Source organism: Vombatus ursinus, unplaced genomic scaffold (assembly GCF_900497805.2).
Source record: "Vombatus ursinus unplaced genomic scaffold, bare-nosed wombat genome assembly UNPS02014817.1, whole genome shotgun sequence".
Taxonomy (NCBI): domain Eukaryota; kingdom Metazoa; phylum Chordata; class Mammalia; order Diprotodontia; family Vombatidae; genus Vombatus; species Vombatus ursinus.
Genome location: NW_020954595.1, coordinates 9,225,963 through 9,245,341, shown reverse-complemented (window position 1 = coordinate 9,245,341; position 19,379 = coordinate 9,225,963). Strand labels below are relative to the sequence as shown.

The 19,379-nt window shown below is 45.8% G+C and overlaps 1 protein-coding gene across 3 annotated transcripts in view; it reads left to right on the top strand.

Annotated features, from left to right (window-relative positions):
• GLI3 (GLI family zinc finger 3) overlaps positions 1-19,379 on the top strand; it is a 292,643-nt gene that overhangs the window by 205,593 nt on the left and 67,671 nt on the right. For all 3 annotated transcript variants that reach the window (XM_027835941.1, XM_027835940.1, XM_027835942.1), the window contains 2 exons: positions 6,589-6,738; positions 13,975-14,176. In XM_027835941.1, coding sequence (XP_027691742.1) covers positions 6,589-6,738; positions 13,975-14,176 — 352 coding nt within the window. The remainder of the gene's footprint in view (positions 1-6,588; positions 6,739-13,974; positions 14,177-19,379) is intronic.

Genomic DNA, 19,379 nt, shown 5'->3' with positions numbered 1-19,379 from the left:
CCTTCCTTCCTTCCTTCCTTCCTTCCTTCCTTCCTTCCTTCCTTCCTCTCGTCTTCTTCTCCTCTCCCTCCACCCTACACAGGACTACCTTACCTTACACATTAATTCTTCCCTGAACTGAGTGGAGTTACACAGACCCTCACAGCATAGTGACCTAAAATTCTTAAAATTTCGCTATCTCACAGTAGCAGCCCATCTTTTTGGAGAATGGGGCACAGTCTGGTGATGTGGGCTGTATGCTTAATAGCCCTTCACCTTGAGAGATGGAGCAGATAAAATCATTGCTCAGGCAGTGATGAGACTGAAGCAGGGTCCACTTTGTTGCCACGCCATTGTATTTACTTTGAACAAGAACTGTGATTTCATTGCGTTAAGAAACTTCCAATAAAGGGATTCCCCCGCCACCTGTAGTTGGTAGCTGCTGGAGAGTCGCTCTGGGGCAGTGAGAGATGAAGTGTCAGCCAGGTTGTGTCCCAGGTGGGCCTGGCATCCAGGTAAGGTCTTGCTGACCCTGAGGTCAGCTCTATGGCTACGTGCCGCCACATGGCCTTTCTTACATCTCATGTTGGTAGTCCATAAGGAGGAAGTGTGGTTATTTCCCTAGTTTCCCTGGATGCTTGAATTTCCCAAGGTTGACTTCAGCCGTCAAGGGAATGGGAGGACAGGGAAGGAGAAGCTGGAGACATCAGGAGAGGAAATTCTGATAGTTATTCCATCCACAAACAATAGAAGGGCAGACAGAGTAGCTGAGGGGAATTTAGGACCAGGGCCAGGGACACCACAACTCTTCCAGATTTTGTGAATTTAGCCTCAAGGTGGGTGTAAATCATGGTCCCGTTTGCCCTTCCTTACTTTAATTATATGAGTTGGCAATGAAATGGATTTAATTATATAGCAGCACTTTGATGGCCAACCTATGCTGCCTCCCAGGTATTTAGCTAATAAATAATAAAATTAGGATAGCTTATTTTTCTCAGTCTCACATGGATTATTTTATCTAAGCCTTGTAGAAACCCTTTGAGGTTAGCAAGCTAGGTATCATCAGGTGGCGGAGAAAGTGAATACTAGATCTGGCATTCAGAAGCCCTGGGTTCAAATTCCACCTCTGACCCGTAATAGCTGTGTGACCATAGGGAAGTGATTTGACTTTTCTGGGCCTCAGTACTCCCATCTGTAAAATGAGGGGGTTGGCTTCAGATCAGAGGTTTATGACTCCTTTTGGTAGTCTGGTGAAACCTCCAGTTCCCCTCTCAGAATTTTGTTTTTAAATAATTGAAAGAAATGCTAGATTTCAGTCAGAGACTGGTAAAAAGGGAAGATTTTTTTTTCTCCATCTGAGTTCACAGACCCACTGAGATCTACTCACGGATCCCTGGCTAAAACCCTTGGACTCTTGGGTCCCTTCTGGCTCGATGTCTCAGATCCTGTGACCTCTCTGGGACTTGGTCCCCGCAGAAGACCTCAAAGTTAGGTAGGGAGGAATGGACTTAATTGTTGATTTAGGGAGTGAGAAGAGAAGTTAGTTCAGTGGCTTTCTGGGGTAGCCAAGAACACTCCAGACTTGGGTTTGAGTCTTACCTCTAACACTGGCTATGTGTATGGCTATGAGCAAGTCATTTTTACCAATCTGAGCCTTCATTTCTCATTCACAAAATATAAATAGTCATCCCGGTAGCACTGGCCTCACTGGGGTATTGGAATGAGGAAACATGTAGATCACTTTGAAGATTTTAACTTGGTCTATAAATATTGGCTATTCTTATCATTATTCTCTTGGAACCTTCCATGGTTTCCATCATAGAAAATGCAGGAAGGGCTAGATGAGAACCCCCTCTTCTCCCTTCCTCCTTCTGTCACATCTCCCAGGTACTTGCTTCCTGCCACTCTCTCTTCCTTCAGCCTTGTCTCGCATGAAGAAGTGACCCTTGACCTTGCCAAGGTTAACCCTCCACGCACACAAGTGATTCCATTCCATCCTGTCTCCTCCAAGAGTTTGTCTCCTCTGTCATCCCCACTGTACCCCTTATCATCATCATTATCATCATCATCTAATATTTAAATACAATGTAATCTCATAATAATAATAATCTAAGATTATAACTAATATTTATTTAGCACCCCTAAGTGCCAGGCACTGTGCTAATCACTTTGCAAATATGATCTCATTTTATCCTCACAATAATCCTGGTAGATAAGTAGGTGCTGTTATTATCCCCATTCTATAGATAAGGGAACTGAGGCAAACAGAGGTTAAGTGGACTTGCCCAGGGTCATACAGCTGAGACGTGTCTGAGAACAAATTTGAACTCCTCTCCTTCTCTGTTATCTACAAATATGTTCACGAGTCCCTAATAAAAAATGAAAAAAAAAAAGACTTGAATTCCTGCTAGTTATCTTTCTAGACCTCTCCCACCTTTTGTGGCTAAATTCCTTGAAAAGGCCATCTACAATTAGTGACTGTACTTCCTTTCCTCTTCCTCTCTTCCTAACTTTCTGTGTTCTGGCTTCTGACATTACCATTCAGCCAACACAGCTTTTCCAAACTAACGGGTAATCTCTGACCCTGTCAATGACTGTCTTCTCCACAAGATGTGGTCCTCCCTTGGTTTTCATGGCATTTCTCCTGGTCCTGGTTCTCCTCCTAATTCTCTGACTTCCCCTTTCCAGTCTCCCTGCTGATTCTTCATCCAAGTCACAAACACTAATCATGGGGGTCCCTCAAGGCTCTCATGGACACTTGAGACTTGGGTTTGCGTCTTACCTCTGACACTGGCTACATGTGTGGCTAAGAGCAAGCCATTTTGCCAATCTGAGCCTCAGTTTCTCCATTCATAAAATATAAATAGTCATGCTGGCACTGCTGGCCTCACTGGGGAGTTGGATCATTAAGTCTAATCAACTCCCCTGGGTTCAATGATCATCTCTATGCAAATGATTCTCTGATTGATACATCCAGCCCCAACCTCTTTCTAATCTCTTGTCTCACATCATCCGCTGCCTTTTCAGCCCCTTGAACTAGATGTCCAATAGACAGCTCCAACTCAGCATATCCGTAGCAAAATTCCTTCTCTTTCTTCCCATGCTCTTGCTACTTCTCAAGCTTCCCTATGACTGTTCAGCACACCACCATCGTCCTAGGCACCCAGGCTTTGTTATCAATGTTGGTATCCCTATTGATTCTTCACTCTCTCACCTCCACCCAAGCCAAATCTTGTTTCTGCCTTAAGAACATCTCTGATCAACTCCTCCTTCTTTCAGGTGAGACTTCTACCCCTGGATTCAGGACCTCATCACCCCATGCCCAACTATTGTAATAGGCCTCTCACTTAGCTCCCTCCCTCGAGCCTTTCTCCCCTCCATTCCATCTTCCACTCAGCTCCCACAATGATCTTTCTAAAGCACAGATCTGACCATGTCACCTCTATGCTCAATATATGCCAGGGGCTCACTATCACCTCCAGGATCAAGTATGAACTGCACTCTTTGGCTCTGAAAGCCCTCCAGAGCCTGTCTTCTTCCTAGCTTTCCAGTCTTCTTATACCTTGCTGCTTTCCATGGACTCTCTCACCCAGTAGTGCCAGACTTCTTGCTGCAGCTCACCTGTGACTCTTAGCCTTCCATTTCCCTTCCTTTGCATTGACTATCCCTCATAGCTGGAATGCTCCTCTTCCTTGTCTTTGCCCTCTGGCTTCCTGGGCTTCTTTCAAGGCTCAGCAACAATGCTGGCTCCTTCAAGAGGCCTTTCCTGGTCCCCACCCCACCTCTGCCAACACCTTCTCTTTGACTCCCTATATGGCACATGCGCATATGTCAGGTGTTGTTGCTTCCATTAGAATGGGGAGCTCTGATGACAGGGACTGTGCTTTTGCATTCTCAGAACTTAGCCTGGTGTTGGAATATAGAGTCAACATTTAGCACATTCTTGTCCAGTGACTGTGTTCACAGGGATACAGACGCAACGGGATTTTTCTCCCAATGATCACTTGGAAACATTCCAAGTCATTTACTCTCCCATCCACCCCAGACTTTAAAATCTCAATACCTTGACTATTGCTAAGGAAATCACTGTATTTTTGCTGGGGCTTGGGAAGGAAAAATCTATTCCAATGGCAATCCACTCTCATACAAAATGTCGTTTATCTATTGTGTCTTCCCCGCGGGCCTTTACAGGGCTGCTGTGGGTTTCTTCCAGGCCAGGCAGCCAGTGTTATTGTTAGTTAACCCAGACACTTATGTCAGAAAACTCAGGAAGTATTTTAAGTGTGTCTGGAAAGATACTCTGGTTGTCTACTGCGGGAAGAAACTTTCAAACCAGTGGCTTGAGATAATGAGCTACTTCATCCTTCTTTGGCAAACATATGTTCTTGCTTGTTAGAGAAGGCTGGGGCTGATTGTGCTCATCTCAGACATGATTGGGATTCTGCATGAAGAGCTAACCCAAGGGGGCTTTTTGGTCTGGCGGTTATTTTGTTTGAATTTCCTCCTTTTGGCTTCCCCTCATCCTTTCCAGTGATTTTAATTTCAGATCAAAGAAGGAGAATTGCCTTACAACAGAGCTCACAATTGGGGAAAAAAATTCTATGGCTCTCAGTGGGGGCCAGAGTCTGTCCCTTGACATGAAACCACAGCATCTCCCCAAAGCTCGTTAGGAACCACTTACACCAGTCCCATGATTATTCATTCTGATGTTTCACATGGACCTGCTCATGAACATGCTATATCCTCCCTGTAGAATATAAGCTCTGTGAGGGCAGGAACTGTTTGCTTTTTTATTCTCAAGCACTAATACTTAGTGTGAGGTCTGGCACACTGTAGGCACTTGACCACTATGTGCATGGGGATTGTTTTCACCCTCACCCCTTGCATATTGTGCATTTTGGCCCAAAGTAGAGAGAGGGCAAAGAGGTAGGCAAGCCTAACCTGGATCTCTTCTGGAAGGGACAGAAAGGGGCTGAAACGTGAGCTCACATGCCGCCAGCGCTTCGTGTTTGCCGACACTTCCTGTAGCTTGTTCCATTTGATCTTCACAATTGCTCTGTGAGGGAGAGAGTGTGAGGATTTCCATCCCTGCTTACCTGGGGCTGGGCCTCAGTTTCCCAGTCTGTAAAATGGAGATACTCCTGTTTGATCTGTATCCATCTTTGTTGTTCTTTTATGAAATAGCACATGTGTGTGAACAGGTTGGTTGAGCGTCAAGGCGGCGCCATTACAGGAGCTACAGAAAGGGAAGGGCATTGTCCGATACATCCTTCACGTTGGGTTTCTATCACATTTGCTGGAAGCAAGATATATACACAAACACACATATACACAAATATACACAAACACACATATACACATATATACACAAACACACATATACACAAATACACAGACATTTTTGGGTATGGATATGTTGTGTACATATAGACATGTACCCGTATTATGTACATATGGTCCTCAAAGAGGACCAAAATGGCATCGCTATGTCAGTATCACGGAACAGTGTGTCTGTAGCTCATCAGACCAATACAGGGTCGGTAGGCTCTACCACGGGTTGGACACAGATCGTCTCTGTGCACATTTGGGATGGAGACGACTATGTACAAATGCATTTCATCATAGGACTATGAGGTGATGAGTGGGTCTCTGTGCTGATGGACTGACGTTCTGTGACATAATTCAAAGGATGGCTTCAAGGGAATGGCCATATCTTATTACAGTAACACCTTGATAACCTTCATGAATGGAAAACATCCAAAATTCGCAAAGTCTAAATTCTCAATAGTTCTGAGTCAGTTAATCAGCATATATTTGTAAAGTCTCTAGTATGTCCCAGGCACTGCGCTAGGTGCTGAGGATGTTAAAACAAGAATTAAGCAGCCCCCGCTCTCGATGAGCTTACTTTTTTCCTGCATTGAAAAAAATTAAGTTTTTTGTTTATTGTCTTTAGTTTCATGTAACAAATAGTACTGGGCAGCTAGATGGCACAGTGGATAGAGTGCTAGGCCTGGAGTCAGAAAAACCTGAGTTCAAATCCAGTCTCAGTTACTTGCTAGCTGTGTGACTCTGGGCAAGTCACTTCACCCTGTTTGCCTCAGTTTCCTCATCTATAAAAATGAACTGGAGAAGGAAACAGCAAACCACTCCAGCATCTTTGCCAAGAAAAGCCCAGATTTGGTCACAGAGAGTCAGACACAATCGAACCACAACAAAAACAAATAGTATCTTGAATACGCCCCTTCGCCAAGTGTTGCTCTGGGGCTGGATCTGCTTTAAAGAATAGATAAGGGTTCTTTGTCATTAGCATCACTGTATACTTATCTACTTTAATTTCCTAACAAATAGTTTGTTAAACATCCTCAATACTCATATTTACTCTGAATTCAGTTAACAAACACTTGATTTATGGTGTTAGAGAGTAGAGTTCTCTACCAGGCTAGGTACAAATCAGCACTCAAAGGTGGAGACGGATATGTGAAGGAATGAGATTTTATTGTATTGGAATAGAGAGAGGATTGCTGATTTAGTCTCCTTGGAAGGTCTTGACATTGATGGTTTTCTCGACTCTTGATCAATAATCACACATGACATGTTGCTCTCTTCCAGCCCCCCATGCAGGTGTCAGCCCTGCGGAGTATTATCACCATCAGATGGCCCTCTTGGCGGGCCAGCGCAGCCCATACGCGGACATTATTCCTTCTGCAGCAGCTACTGGAGCTGGGGCCATTCACATGGAATACCTGCATGCCATGGATAGTAAGTCCTGTGGTTTGGGGGAGGGCTGGGGCTGGAACTTATCCATGCAGCAGGAGAGATGCTGTTTTTGTTGGATGCATTTACTCACACGTTTATGTTTTCATGTTGAACTTTCCCTCCTGGAGCTTCCTACCTTGTCATCATTGACTCTGTGCTTTACCATGAAAGTCGGCAGGTATATGCCACTGGAAGACCCAAAGAAAAGTCTGACTGAGTCATCTGAAGTTTATTTTTAGTGCTGATCAGGTGGTCTCAGGGAGAAAGTACCTAAAATGATGAGTCAGAGCACGGACTGCCTGCCAGAGTGCTGGAATCTGAGAAGAGCACGCACTGCCTCCTCCCAGTTCTTACCTTGTGTTGAGCATCTCCATAGCTGTTCAGCTGAGCAATGCAGAGATATGGTCCGGCAGGTTGGGGCGGCTAGGGGTAAAGATTCCGTTAGGACTCGCTCTGCGAGTTGGTGCGATTCTAGGAGTTCACAGGGGCCTTTATTTAGCTCCCAGACTCCCTATCACCAAGATGCCCAGGGGGAGGAGAGATGCCCTGGACAACAATCCAGTTTGTTTGCTTCTCTTTTTACCCAAGAGAAGCTCTTTCTCATTAGGTTATCCAATCTGAATTTAGTTTGTAAGCAGTTCTGAAGGGTCTGCACTGTGTGTAGTGTGGACTTCGTATCCCTTCTGGTCACATTCTTGTCCATGGCCCCCTCCCATTAACGCCCTCTGGTTCCAAGAAGGCCAACCCCCAGAAACAAGTCAACACCACAGCAACGATCATTACCTAAACACATTCTCTCTTTAATATTTTAAAATAGCAATTATTATTCCATAACACCTCTCCTTAGAATAAAGGAGATAATGCTAAACCTCTCTCTGACTGTGGAATTAGTTTGTCTACCCGCCATTTTTATCAGTCCTGGTGAGTCATATCTGGGAACAACCAGACTCCAAATCAGGCATTAGAATTTTCCTTTGAGGGGCAGCTAAGTGGTGCAGTGGATAGAGCGCTGCCCTGAAGTCAGGAGGACTTGAGTTCAAATCTGGCCTCAGACACATAACACTTACTAGCTGTGTGACCCTGGGCAAGTCACTTAACCCTGATTGCCTCACCAAAAAGCAAAAAAGAAAAAAAAAAGAATTTTCCTTTGACAACCATGTTACTTTCTCACCCTCTTTTTAGTATCTTGGTAGAGCCACTCAGAAGAAGGATAGTGGGAATGCCAATGGATAGTCAGGAGACCTAGGCTCAGGATCAGGCTCCTTTGTTTCTGGGTGGTGGCTGAGCCCTCGATGAAGCTCCCTGTCCCCTACTAGGCTCACATATTCCTTCTAAAAAATGGAGATAATACAGTTAGCCCTGCCCACTTCATAGGGTTGTTGAGAGGATCAATGGAAAATGACTTTATAGCTGCAGAGGTTTTATTCATTCATCCCACTATCACCAGCGCCCCAGTCCAAACCCTCTCATCATCCATTGCCTGCTGTGCTGTTATAGTAGCTGCCTAATGGGTCTAATGGCTACCTCCACTCCCTTTCCTCTCCAAAGCCTCCTTCTCAAAGCTACCAGAATGACGGTCCTTTGCTATCGGTCTGGCCGTGCTAATCTTCTGCACAGACACCATCAGTAGCCCCCTATTGCCTTTCGCCTTGTCTCCCTATCAATGACTCCCCATGACCCTTTATTGCTCAAAGTTCAGTTTGGTTTTTGCCAAGGAGAATCACACAATCTCAGAGTCAGAAAGTCCCTCAGAGACCCCCTAGACCAATCTATGCTTGAATAAAAACCCTCTCCACAGAATATCTGGCAAGTGGTCATTTGGCCTCTGCTTGAGGACTTCTGCTGATGGGGAGCTCACCACCTCCTGGACAGCCCATTCCACTTTCATAAAAATTTAATTTTTAGGAAAAGTTTCCTAACATGAAGTCCAAATCTGCATCTCTTCACCTCCCCTGTACTGCTACCAGCCCTACTTTCTGAGACCCTATTCTCAGTGACAGCCCATCACATTCTCAGACATCTACCATTTGCCCCGCCACTAAGCCTTCTCTACTCCAGTTAATTAAACTCCCCCCGTTCTTTGAATCAATTCTCATGCGGCATGATCTCTGCCACCCCTCTCCCCGGATCTCCTTAATCCTGCCGCTCCGCTGGTTGGTGATATTCCTTCTAAAACATGGTGGGTGGGTGCCCCAAACTTACCAGCCTGATGAAAAGCCTCACAAAGACCCCATTCAGTCAGAAGAGGATTGAGCAAGGGCCTACTGAGTTCAAGTCACTGTTGGGCATTTAGGGAGGTAAGGATGGAAAATGAATGAAAAACCAAAAAGAAACAAAAATGCTACTACCTACCTTTGAGGGAGATTGCCGTGTGGTTCAGCCACACAGCCCCTGCTTTGGAATCAGAGAGCATGGGGTCAAATTTTGCCTCGGATACTCACTACCAGTGTGACCCTGGACAAGTTAATTAACTTCCCTGGGCCTCAGTTTCTTCACCTGTAAGGTGAGGGGGTTGAATCTGGCCTCTAGGGTCCATTCCTGCTTTCTATGCCTAGTCCTATATGCAGTTCTGTCACGTATTAGCTGTGTGACCCTGGGCAAGTCACTTCATCCCTCTCTGCCTCAGTTTCCTCGACTGTAAAATAGAGATAATAATAGCACCCTCTTTATGAGGTTATTGTGAGGATGGAACGAGATGATATTTGTAAAGCGCTTTGCTGTTAGCCACTTCTGTTAAGAATGAGAGTAATGCAATCGTAGACCTGGAGATGGCAGCAACCTTTCAGGTTCATTCCCTCCTTTTACCCAAGGTCACATAAGGTGACACTTGAACCAAGGGACCTTGATTAAGTGTGTGTCCGTTTCCCTTTCTGAAAAGGGACAAAAATCCGTCAGTCCATAAAGAAGCACCAACTATGCGCCCTGCTCCGTGCTGAGCATCAGCAATGCAAACACCCCAAGCAAAATAATCCCTACTCTTGAGGCACTCACATTTGGGTGGGGGAGGGGGGGACGAGCATTGGTTAAGCACCTACTGTGCGCCAGGCATGATGCTAAGCCTTTTACAAACCTCATATCATTTGATTCTCCCAACACCCCTGGGAGGTTAGGTGATAGTATCATCCCCATTTTACAGCTAAGGAAAGTGAGGCAGACCCAGGTGAAATGTCTTGCCCCTGATCACTCCGCAACCAAGTGTCTGAGGTGGGATTTGAACTCTGATCTTCCTGACTCCATCACTCCATCCCAGCGCTCCATCTACATGGGCGCATATAAATATAAACAGCATAAATCAAAGGTAGTTAAGTACATATTAGCACATGCCATCATTTTCATATAATAATATATAATAGCTGCCCTTTAAGGAGCACTTGAAGATTAATAAAGCACTTTACAAGTTTACCTCTTTCAAACCTCACAACAATTCTGTGAGATAGTCACAACAATTATTATTATCCTCATTTAAGAGATGAGGAAAATGATACTCAGAGTGCAAAATCTGCTGAATTGTCCGAGATCACATAACTAGTAAATTTCAAAGACAGGATTTGAGCTCAGGTCTTCCTTTCTTCAAGGCCACCACTTTCTTCATGACACCGGATGATCTGACCTTTGGAGAGAAAGACACTTGCCTAGACTCTTTGGATCTCATGGTCAGATCAGGCTTTGAACCAAACTTTTTCTTTGAGCTCGTTGGGGGTGATTTGCTCACTGTGGGGCCAAGTTTAGAAATTCAGCCTTTGGCTGAGATCCAGACAGAAGCCTCCAGCTAGAGTTTCTTATTCTATGCCATTAGCACCTGAGCTCCGTCCCTGGACATGGTTAGGTTCCTCTGTGTTTTCCCCAGGTACATGGACCATGCATCCTCTTTTTTTCCCCCAATCTGATTTGTCATTGTCTACTGTTGTTAGGGATGGGGGAGGGTGGGTATGGTGGTTAGTGTGTGCGTGCGTGCGTGTGTGTGTGTGTGTGTGTTTATCTTACATTTCAGATTCATCATAAACACATTTCAATTAGAGATTGTCTCAGCTTTGAAGGAAAAAAAATGAGTGCATGTTATTATGCAAATTAGTTATTTTAAAACAGTAAATAGAGAATTAAAATAAGAGTGGGTGCTGGGAGGTCAATCTACATTACCTTCTGTATTTGATGAGAATGTGTTCAGTCAGACTAAGGCCTCTTTGATGTAAATAAAGGCTGAAGTCACCCTTTTACTTTGTAAAAATTAATTAAAAGTATCCTAACTTGCTGGAGTCGTGGGTAAAATTGATTGTCATTAAGTAGGAATCTCAATGTCCCATCATTCATCACAGAGAAATCAGCCCTTCTAGTCTTTGTCAGAATTTCAGATTACACCAGAGAAACAAAACAATTAGCACGAAGCCAAATGAAGATGTCTCTTTGGAACAATAACGGTGCCCCAACGCTCATTTCAGAAAGAGTGATCGCTGCAAAACCCTGACTGTTTAGTTCAGCTGCTCTACAGGGGGAGTCATTTATAATTCTGCAGTGGCTTCTAAGCAAAGATCTCAAAGCACTCCTAAGTCTTGGTCTTCCACCTCTCCCACAGGGAGTGGGTGCCACACAGGAAGGTGCTCAAAGGGCGCTCTTTCTCTACCATCTTTAAAACTGCTAATGCTGAGTTTTGAGTTGGGCAAAACAGGACCACTTCTACCTTGTTTTCTAGTTCAGAGGGAATGCATCTTTAAAAAAAGGTTATTTCTCTGACTTGGTAAAATCAGAGAATTTCAAAGGAGTTCACCAATCATCAATTCTCAGACGTTTTCAAATGAAGTCATAGATGCAATAATGCTTTGTCAACCATGAACAATTGGCCATCTAGCCACTAGAAGACCCCAGACAGAACTGGGAAACGGGGCTCCTGCCAACGCAGCCCATTTCACCGTGAAGTCGCTGTAATGATTATCTTGCTCAAGCCCAAATTTCATTCTTTTCGACTTGCACCCACTGCCTCTGCCCTCAGGGGTCAAGCAGAAAAGTCTGAAAGTCAGTCCATAAGCATTTATTATGTGCCAGGCACTAGGCTAAGCCCTTGGGAAGTCAAAGAAAGGCAGACCCACCGCCCTTGCCAGCTCCCATTCTCATGTGGGAGTCAAGATGCAAACAACCAGATGGAAGATGCAGAGGGAGAAGGACCATCACCTGAAGCTGGGAAAGATTCCCCTCTTCCATAGTTAACCTTTCCATGACTAGCAGAAGGTCATCAGTTTCTTAGCTGATCTTACCAAAGAACGGACCTGAGATCTTTCACCATCCGGGTTGCCATCCTCTGGACACCCTCCTGTGTCCTTCCTCACTGCTCAGAATTTGAACACAGGTCTTCCTTCCTCACCCAAGTTCAGCACTCTTTCTGCTGCATCCCCAGAGGCAGATACTAACAATAAGAGAGTGAAGTCGTATATTGTCAGTGAAAATAATATGGGGCGGCTGGGAGGCTCATTAGACAGAGTTCCAGGCCTGGAGTCAGGAAGACCTGAGTTCAAATTTGATGTGTGACCCTGGGCGAGTCACTTAATTTCTGCTTCAGTTTCCTCAATTGTTACATGGGAATAATGGTAGCACTCCCCTCCCAGGGTTATTGTGAGGATCAAATGAGATAATATTTTAAAGCTCTTAGCACAATGCCTGGCACATAGTAGCTGTTCTAGAAATGCTTTTCCACCTCAGTTCCCTTCCCTTAATACACTATGATTCTATCAATTACTATTCACAGTGCAACAAATGAAAGGATTGGAGCTCAGATCTTTAAAATTTAAGAAAGCAAAGACCTGAATTATCTGTAAAGATCTAGAAAAATTGACAAAGTTAATTTTGATTTTCCACATGGAAATGACAAACTCATTCAACTGTGGGATTACCATTCTCTTGTTCCATGCATGTCTGTGTTTTAAACAATTTTTAAGCAACGTTATTTCACACATGAAGATTCCACTCTGGGAAATGAGCTCCCCGAATTTACTGAGGGTGACCCTGTGTCCAGCTGGTCAACCAGTTCTGCTGATGGAGAGCTCTGGGCCCCCATGGCCCAGGCTTCTGTCCGTTTGATTTGATCACTGAGTGATGACTCGGTGCCTTACATTAAGGCCAGATTCCACCAATACAAGGCTATGTACACATACTGCCAGCTGATAAATCACCATGCTGGGACAGAAAAGTCTTCTGTTTCCACTTCAGGCCAGTCCTGTTTGGTTTGCCTCTTACGGGGTGAAATGATCATCGGGCATTTTCATTAAGTTTCCTTTCCATGGTTCAGTAATGAAAATGTTCCATTGGAGATGACACTATTAAGTCAGCGGAGTATAACTGTCAATGCAAAGCAGATTTAAAACCTGGAATCCCAAGAACTGGCATTTTTTAATAGGGCTGAAGTGTGGGGTGGAGAAGGGAATGTGGTAGTCTTTAATTCTTTAACCTTTCCATGAAAAAATGGCTGGATTCTGCACACCCCACAAGCACTTGAGCCCCGAGGCTCAGTGGTAACTGCAGTAGGGTCTTTTCTGAGCTCCTTCCTCCTCCATTAGTCTGAAAGGCAGAGCCAAGCTTCAGTTAGGAAGTTAAATGGCTAGGGTACCATCCATTCTCTTTCCTTTTCATCCACCAGCCTTGGAAGTTCTGTACGTAGAAATGAAAGTCAGATTTTCAAATGCATCTCGTGGTTTTCCTTTTTGGAAAAACAAATGTCTCATTGAGAGCTTTATTCTCTCTTTAGGCGTCACCTGGATCAGGTAAGATCAATGGGGAGCTTGGGTAGATGGGAATCTCATGTTTTCTTTCAGTTTGTCTCTTGGAAATGGTGGGGGCTTAAGTCTTCTGGGACCCTCTTCTGAGCCTCTGTCTTGTTGCTCGTGGCGAATTAATGATGTGAATGTCTAAGGAGAGTCAGATCCATAAATCACCAGAAATGGGCGGGATAACACATGAAAGTCTTTCCCTTTTGTTTAGCAATTCATCACTTTGTTTGCACATTAATAAACAGCGCTCCCCTGAGGTAAGCTAGTGCAAGATAAATATTTCTCCCTAATTTCTTCAATTGTAGCTAGTAGATCACAGATCGGAAGAGGGGAGCTTGTCAAGGGGAGCTGCCACCGCTGCTTCTGTGTGTGTGTGTATGCCTGGCCTGTCTTTCTTTTACTTTCCCAGCACGTGCCCAGGAGTAACAGATAACCAGGTACTTGGTACAATCCGACGTAATTGGGCCTGGTTTTGTTTACATACTAGGTACCAGATTCCCCAGTCCCAGGCTGTCCACGAGACCAAGCCGGAAACGGACGCTGTCCATCTCCCCGCTGTCTGACCATAGCTTTGACCTTCAGACCATGATAAGGACGTCCCCCAACTCCCTGGTCACCATTCTCAATAATTCTCGCAGCAGCTCGTCGGCCAGCGGCTCCTACGGTCACTTGTCAGCAAGCGCCATAAGGTACGTGTGCGTTGAGCCATCCTGAGTCTTTCTAGCTGTTTATAGGATCTCCCAAAAGCACTGGTCTGCACCAGGACAGAAACCTGAGGGAGCCGTGCTGTAGCCCCAGGGCCTCCTTAGAGCCACGCCTGGCACAAAACCCTAAACTGACTATGAACAGCAGTGAAAGCATTCCCTAAGTGCAGAGGGAGAAGACTTGGATTCTCTCATTACAACTCCATTCTGGAAGGGGAGGATTCGGGGAACCGTCTGTTTTCTTGTTCTCCAAATAATGGTTGTTGATGATAGTAAAAAGTGGTTGGCATCCAGCAGTGGGATCTTGGGAATCCTACGATAGCACATCATGCCATTGCCTTCCTCCTGAAGAGAGACGGCAGTTAAAGAAGGAAATTGGGGCATTTTCTTGGGAGAAAGCATGAAAGCAGTCAGTGCAACTTCTCCAAACAGTGGGAAAATGGAGCTATGACAATCAATTAGTCATGTCTTAACCTGATGCATTCTCCTTGTTCTGAAAATGACTATGCCATCACGAGAATTTATTTCTAGGTGATCTGAAGAAAGTCTGTTTTCTTTGGGAGGCAGCCTTGTGTAATGGGAAGGGTAGGGGTAGGGGGTAGAACTGAGACTCCCAAGATGGGGATTCCCAGTGCTCCTTAGCAGCGGGAAGCTCCTAAAGTTCTTTGACCTCTATTATGGGCTTAGGTATGTAGGTGGTGTGCAAGAATCGGATGAGATCATTCTTGTGAGGATGCTTTGTTATAGCAAAGGGCCAAAGGGAATATGCATTCTGTAATCTTGTCTGCTCTTATCTAGGTGGGCGGTCTCTCCATTGGTGCAAATTGCAACCTACCCATGTCATCTCACCCTGTGCAGCTGTTGGCTTTGTCTGCCCACTTGTTTTTTAAAGAAATAAAGTCCCTTTTTTCTGTCTTTAAAAAAAAATAATTAAAGTGTTTTGCCTCCACTTGAAATTTCATAAATGGGAAGAAATCCCTGGTGTAGAAATCCCTTCACCAAAATAGATAGGCATCTCCTCTGGAACATCTGTAATGTAGTCTTACTGATTATCATATTCTCTAAGTGATCGATAAGACCAGCAACACTGGATCTGTCTTGCAAGGCCAATGAAGAATCATCCCTCTGTCTCTGCCATTTCCTTTTTCTTATCCTCATCTTACTTCCTGCTCCCCACCCACCCACCCACAAAACCCTGTGTCTGTTGATCCAGAGTTCCCAGCACAGGGTGTGACATCCAGTCAGTACTTAAATAAATGGGGACTGGGTGACTGATCCTCCCCTCTCTACTTCCTTCAAGTCAGACCCTAAAGTATTTTTACCTTTCAAAAGCCATAAAGTGAGTCTTCTGGGGAGGAAGGTGAAGACTGAGAGACAGAGACAGAGAGAAAGAGAGAGACACAGACAGAAAGAAAGAGAGACAGAGAGAGAGAGAGACAGAGAGAGAGACAGAGAGAGAAGGAGGGAGAAAGAAAGAGAGAGAGAGAGATGGGGGAGAGAGAGACAGAGAGACAGAGACAGAGAGAGAGACAGAGAGAGAGACAGAGAGAGACAGAGAGACAGAGAGAGAGACAGAGAGACAGAGAGAGAGACAGAGAGAAAGAGAGAGACACACAGAGAGAGAGACAGAGAGAGAGAAAGAGAGAGAGATACAGAGAGAGAGAGAGAAAGAGACAGAGAGAGAGACAGAGAGAGACAGAGAGACAGAGAGAGAGACAGAGAGACAGAGAGAGAGAGAGAGAGGGTATAGAGAGGATGCATGTTGAGGAATTAAAGTCAGCCAGAGTCAGGGTGCCAATGGAAACTACCTCACTCATGGCAGAAGGCCAAGGCCACCTTTATTAAGCATACCAGCTGGGCCTCCAGAAAATGGCTCCCTGAGGTTCTGACATCTTGGACTGGCTCTGATTGTAGTCTGGATCTTCAGGAAGCCTGGCCAGCTCCGGAGGCATCATCATTAGATGCCGTGGCACCTCGGATGTTTTTAGATCAGCCCCAAGAACACCGGGCAGCTGTGCTTAGCTTCTGCACATGTCTCATGCCTCAGCTTGAGAGCGTGTAAACTCTAGGGGAGTGTCTGGGCTGATGTTCTGTAGAATATTCATTTTTTAAAAAGGGAACAAGGCCAACCTTTCTTTCATTAAGAGACCCGCAGGGTCATACAGCTCTACCCCCTCGATTTACAGATAGAAAGACTGAGGCCAGGAGAGCTGAAGAGACTTGCCCGGGTTTGCACAGGTAGTAAGCGACTGAGCAGGATTGCAAACACCACTGACTCCAAGTCCAGTGGTCTTCCCCGAATTCAGTCAGCATGCATGTATTAAATGCCGACTGTGTAGCCGATGCTGTGCTAGGTGCTGAGGATGCAGGAGGAAGAATAAATTTTGGCTATCTGTTTCTCTGTGCTTTCCCCTCTTTTTTCCCCCTCAGTCTGATGATTTCATTCCAACCTTCAAGCCTTTTGAGCTGAGGGATTTTCTAAGGTGAATGACAATATTGAAGCTGATCTCACTGGTCACCAAAGACCCTTCTTGATAGTTTATCTGTGGTCCTCTCTAACCTCCTCCTCTCCCCCAGGTAACACAAGTCTGCGCCAACTGAAAGAGCTGGGGCTCAGCTAATGCCTGTCCCATCCCCATGACATTGAAGGGTTTTTCATCAGAGGAAGAGGGGACCTGTGAGGACCCCAGGGATAGAGTGGATGCCAGGGCGAGGAGGCCTCTGTGGCAGGGTAGAGGAGATCCAAAACCTCAAAGCGGAGCCTGGAGAGGAAGGGAGACCAGGCTGGCCTGAGCACATTCCCTATAAGGGAAGTTCTGGGAGGGCCCAGCCAGTTGGCTGACGTTCATTCTGCAACTGAACAGATGTTGGGGAGGAAACTCCTTGCCCCCAAGTCTTCCCTGGCCTCTGAATTATATTGAGACAGATGATATTGCAATATATCTAACATAATAATAACGCAATCACGACGGCGGTCTTCTGGCAGGCAGAGGCAAGGATAGGAATGGTCAGGAGGGAGAGAGAGGAAATGTACAGGCTGAAACCCACAGGAGAAAAGGAAGAGGAAATACACCAACTGGCTCGAGTTTGTCTAGGGCTTAGATTTCATCTAGCGTTGGCTGGGCATGGGGCACCCATGCTATTTAGGTGGGTACAGGTGTGTCTTAGCGTTGCTTGTCAGATAACAGCTCAGACCAGACGCACCTGGCTACAAGTATGTGAGTACGCGTGTGTGTCACTTTATACAGAGTTCTGTGAAAGAGTCGGAACAAGGTGTCTACGTAGATAGTGTAGAGCAGAGCGCTGTACCTAGCTTACAGAAATGATGAGTTCTAATCCTACCTTAGGCACTTATTAACTGAGAGACCCTGCACAAGTCACTTAGCCTCAGTTTCCTCATCTGTAAATGAGGATAATAAAAGCACCTCCGTCTTAGCCTTGTTGTGAGGAGGCTGGAGGTCACCCTTGCACAATAAGATGAGCTTCCTTTCAGTCACACGGTCCACGCAGATGCTGCGCCCCCCTCGTTGATGTTACAGATGGTCTTCTGGCTAGGGTGTCTACCGTACGAGTCCCTCCCATTCTCCTTGGGCCACCTTTGACATTGCATCATTCAGCCGGAGTGGCACAAGTCTAAGCAAGCTCTCCTTCGGAGCCCGCACTGACAAGCTCAGCCTGGTGATGGAGCCCCGGCTACATTTTGCTGCTGCAGGCATCATCTCCTACCATCCCCGGCAATAATAAGGCTGGCATCTGGCCAGAGCCGGTGCTTGGCAGGACGGTGCCTGGGGCAGGAGAGAAGCCAGCTTGCTTTCTCCCAGCTGTATTGGCTCTCAGGTGATGACAGGAGGGGAAGTGGGCTTTCTCTAGAAGAGCCAAAGCAAATAGCAGTTGGGGCGCATCACAAAGCAGAGAGAGGCTGCCAGGGCCAGGTTTCCTAGTGTCCTCAGAAGGCTCTGAATTTTTGTTCCCAAGTCAGTGCCTCATGCAATGCCTTGGGTTGGGTTTCTCGGTTTCTTCAGTGAAAGATGTGATGGAGGCTAAACATTTTCTGATGAATTTTATTTTGGAATTGTGCTCACAGCCATCAGGTACACTTGTGGTATAATGGACAGAAAGGGCCTCAGAGTCAGAAAGATTCAGATTCAAATCCTGCCTTGGACACACACAGGCTAAGTACTCCTAGGCAAGTCCCCGTGCCTCAAGGGGGCTGGTACAGAGGGCATCTTCACCAGGAGCTGCGTAGACCACTGGCAGGTCTCACATCAGGGAGTTTTCTTCACATGGGGCCTGTCCTCTTGGCATCTTCATCTCCTTATCCCCCATTCTTCCTTGCTTCTGGTTCTGCCCTCTGGGGCCAAGCAGAATAAGGCTGCTCTGTCTTCCACCTAACAGTCCTTGGAGACAAGCATGGAGTGGGTCATGTACCGCTGGGTCTTCTCTTTGCAGAACAAACTTCCCTGTTCCTTCAGCTTATCCTCAGATGGCCTAAACTTAGAACCCCATCAGATTAACAAGCCTTACTCTGGAGTCCAGGAACCTTAGATCAAAACCAAACTCACTTGCTTACTAGGTGACCTTCAGCAAGTCACTCATATCTTAGGGCCTCAGTTTCCTCATCTGTAGAAATGAAGGGGTTGGACTATGTGACGTCTGAGGTTCATCAAATTTAGCATTTATGATCCTATGAACCTTCCCCATTCTGGGAGCTCTTCTGGGTGATTCCCAGCTAGCCAAGGCCCTTCCCAAGCTCCCAAGAACTGAGTATAGTGCAACTGTGGTCTGACCAGGGCGATGAATAGACCATGTCTTCATTTCCCCTGCTCCTCAATGCAGCCCCAGATCCCCTTGGCTTCTTTGCCTGCCCTATCATGCTGTTGATTCATACTGAGACTGTGCCTACAAAAGCTCCTAGCTCTTCATCACACAGGGTGCTAGCTTAACCTGCCTCCATCAATAAAGTAAAAGAAATGGCAGTCTTTCTTTGAAATGTTAGGAAGCCCAGCAAAGCACCAGAGATGCTTGGCATTGTCACTCTGAGTCGGGCAATCCTCGCATGTTTTGCCCCCTCTGTGCCTCTCAGAACATCCTGGTCCTGGACCAGAGTCTTCCTATCAAGTTTCCACACTGAACTTCATGGAAACAAAGGGGTTGGGCCTTTTTTCTCCTCCTGAGAAAAACAGACGTG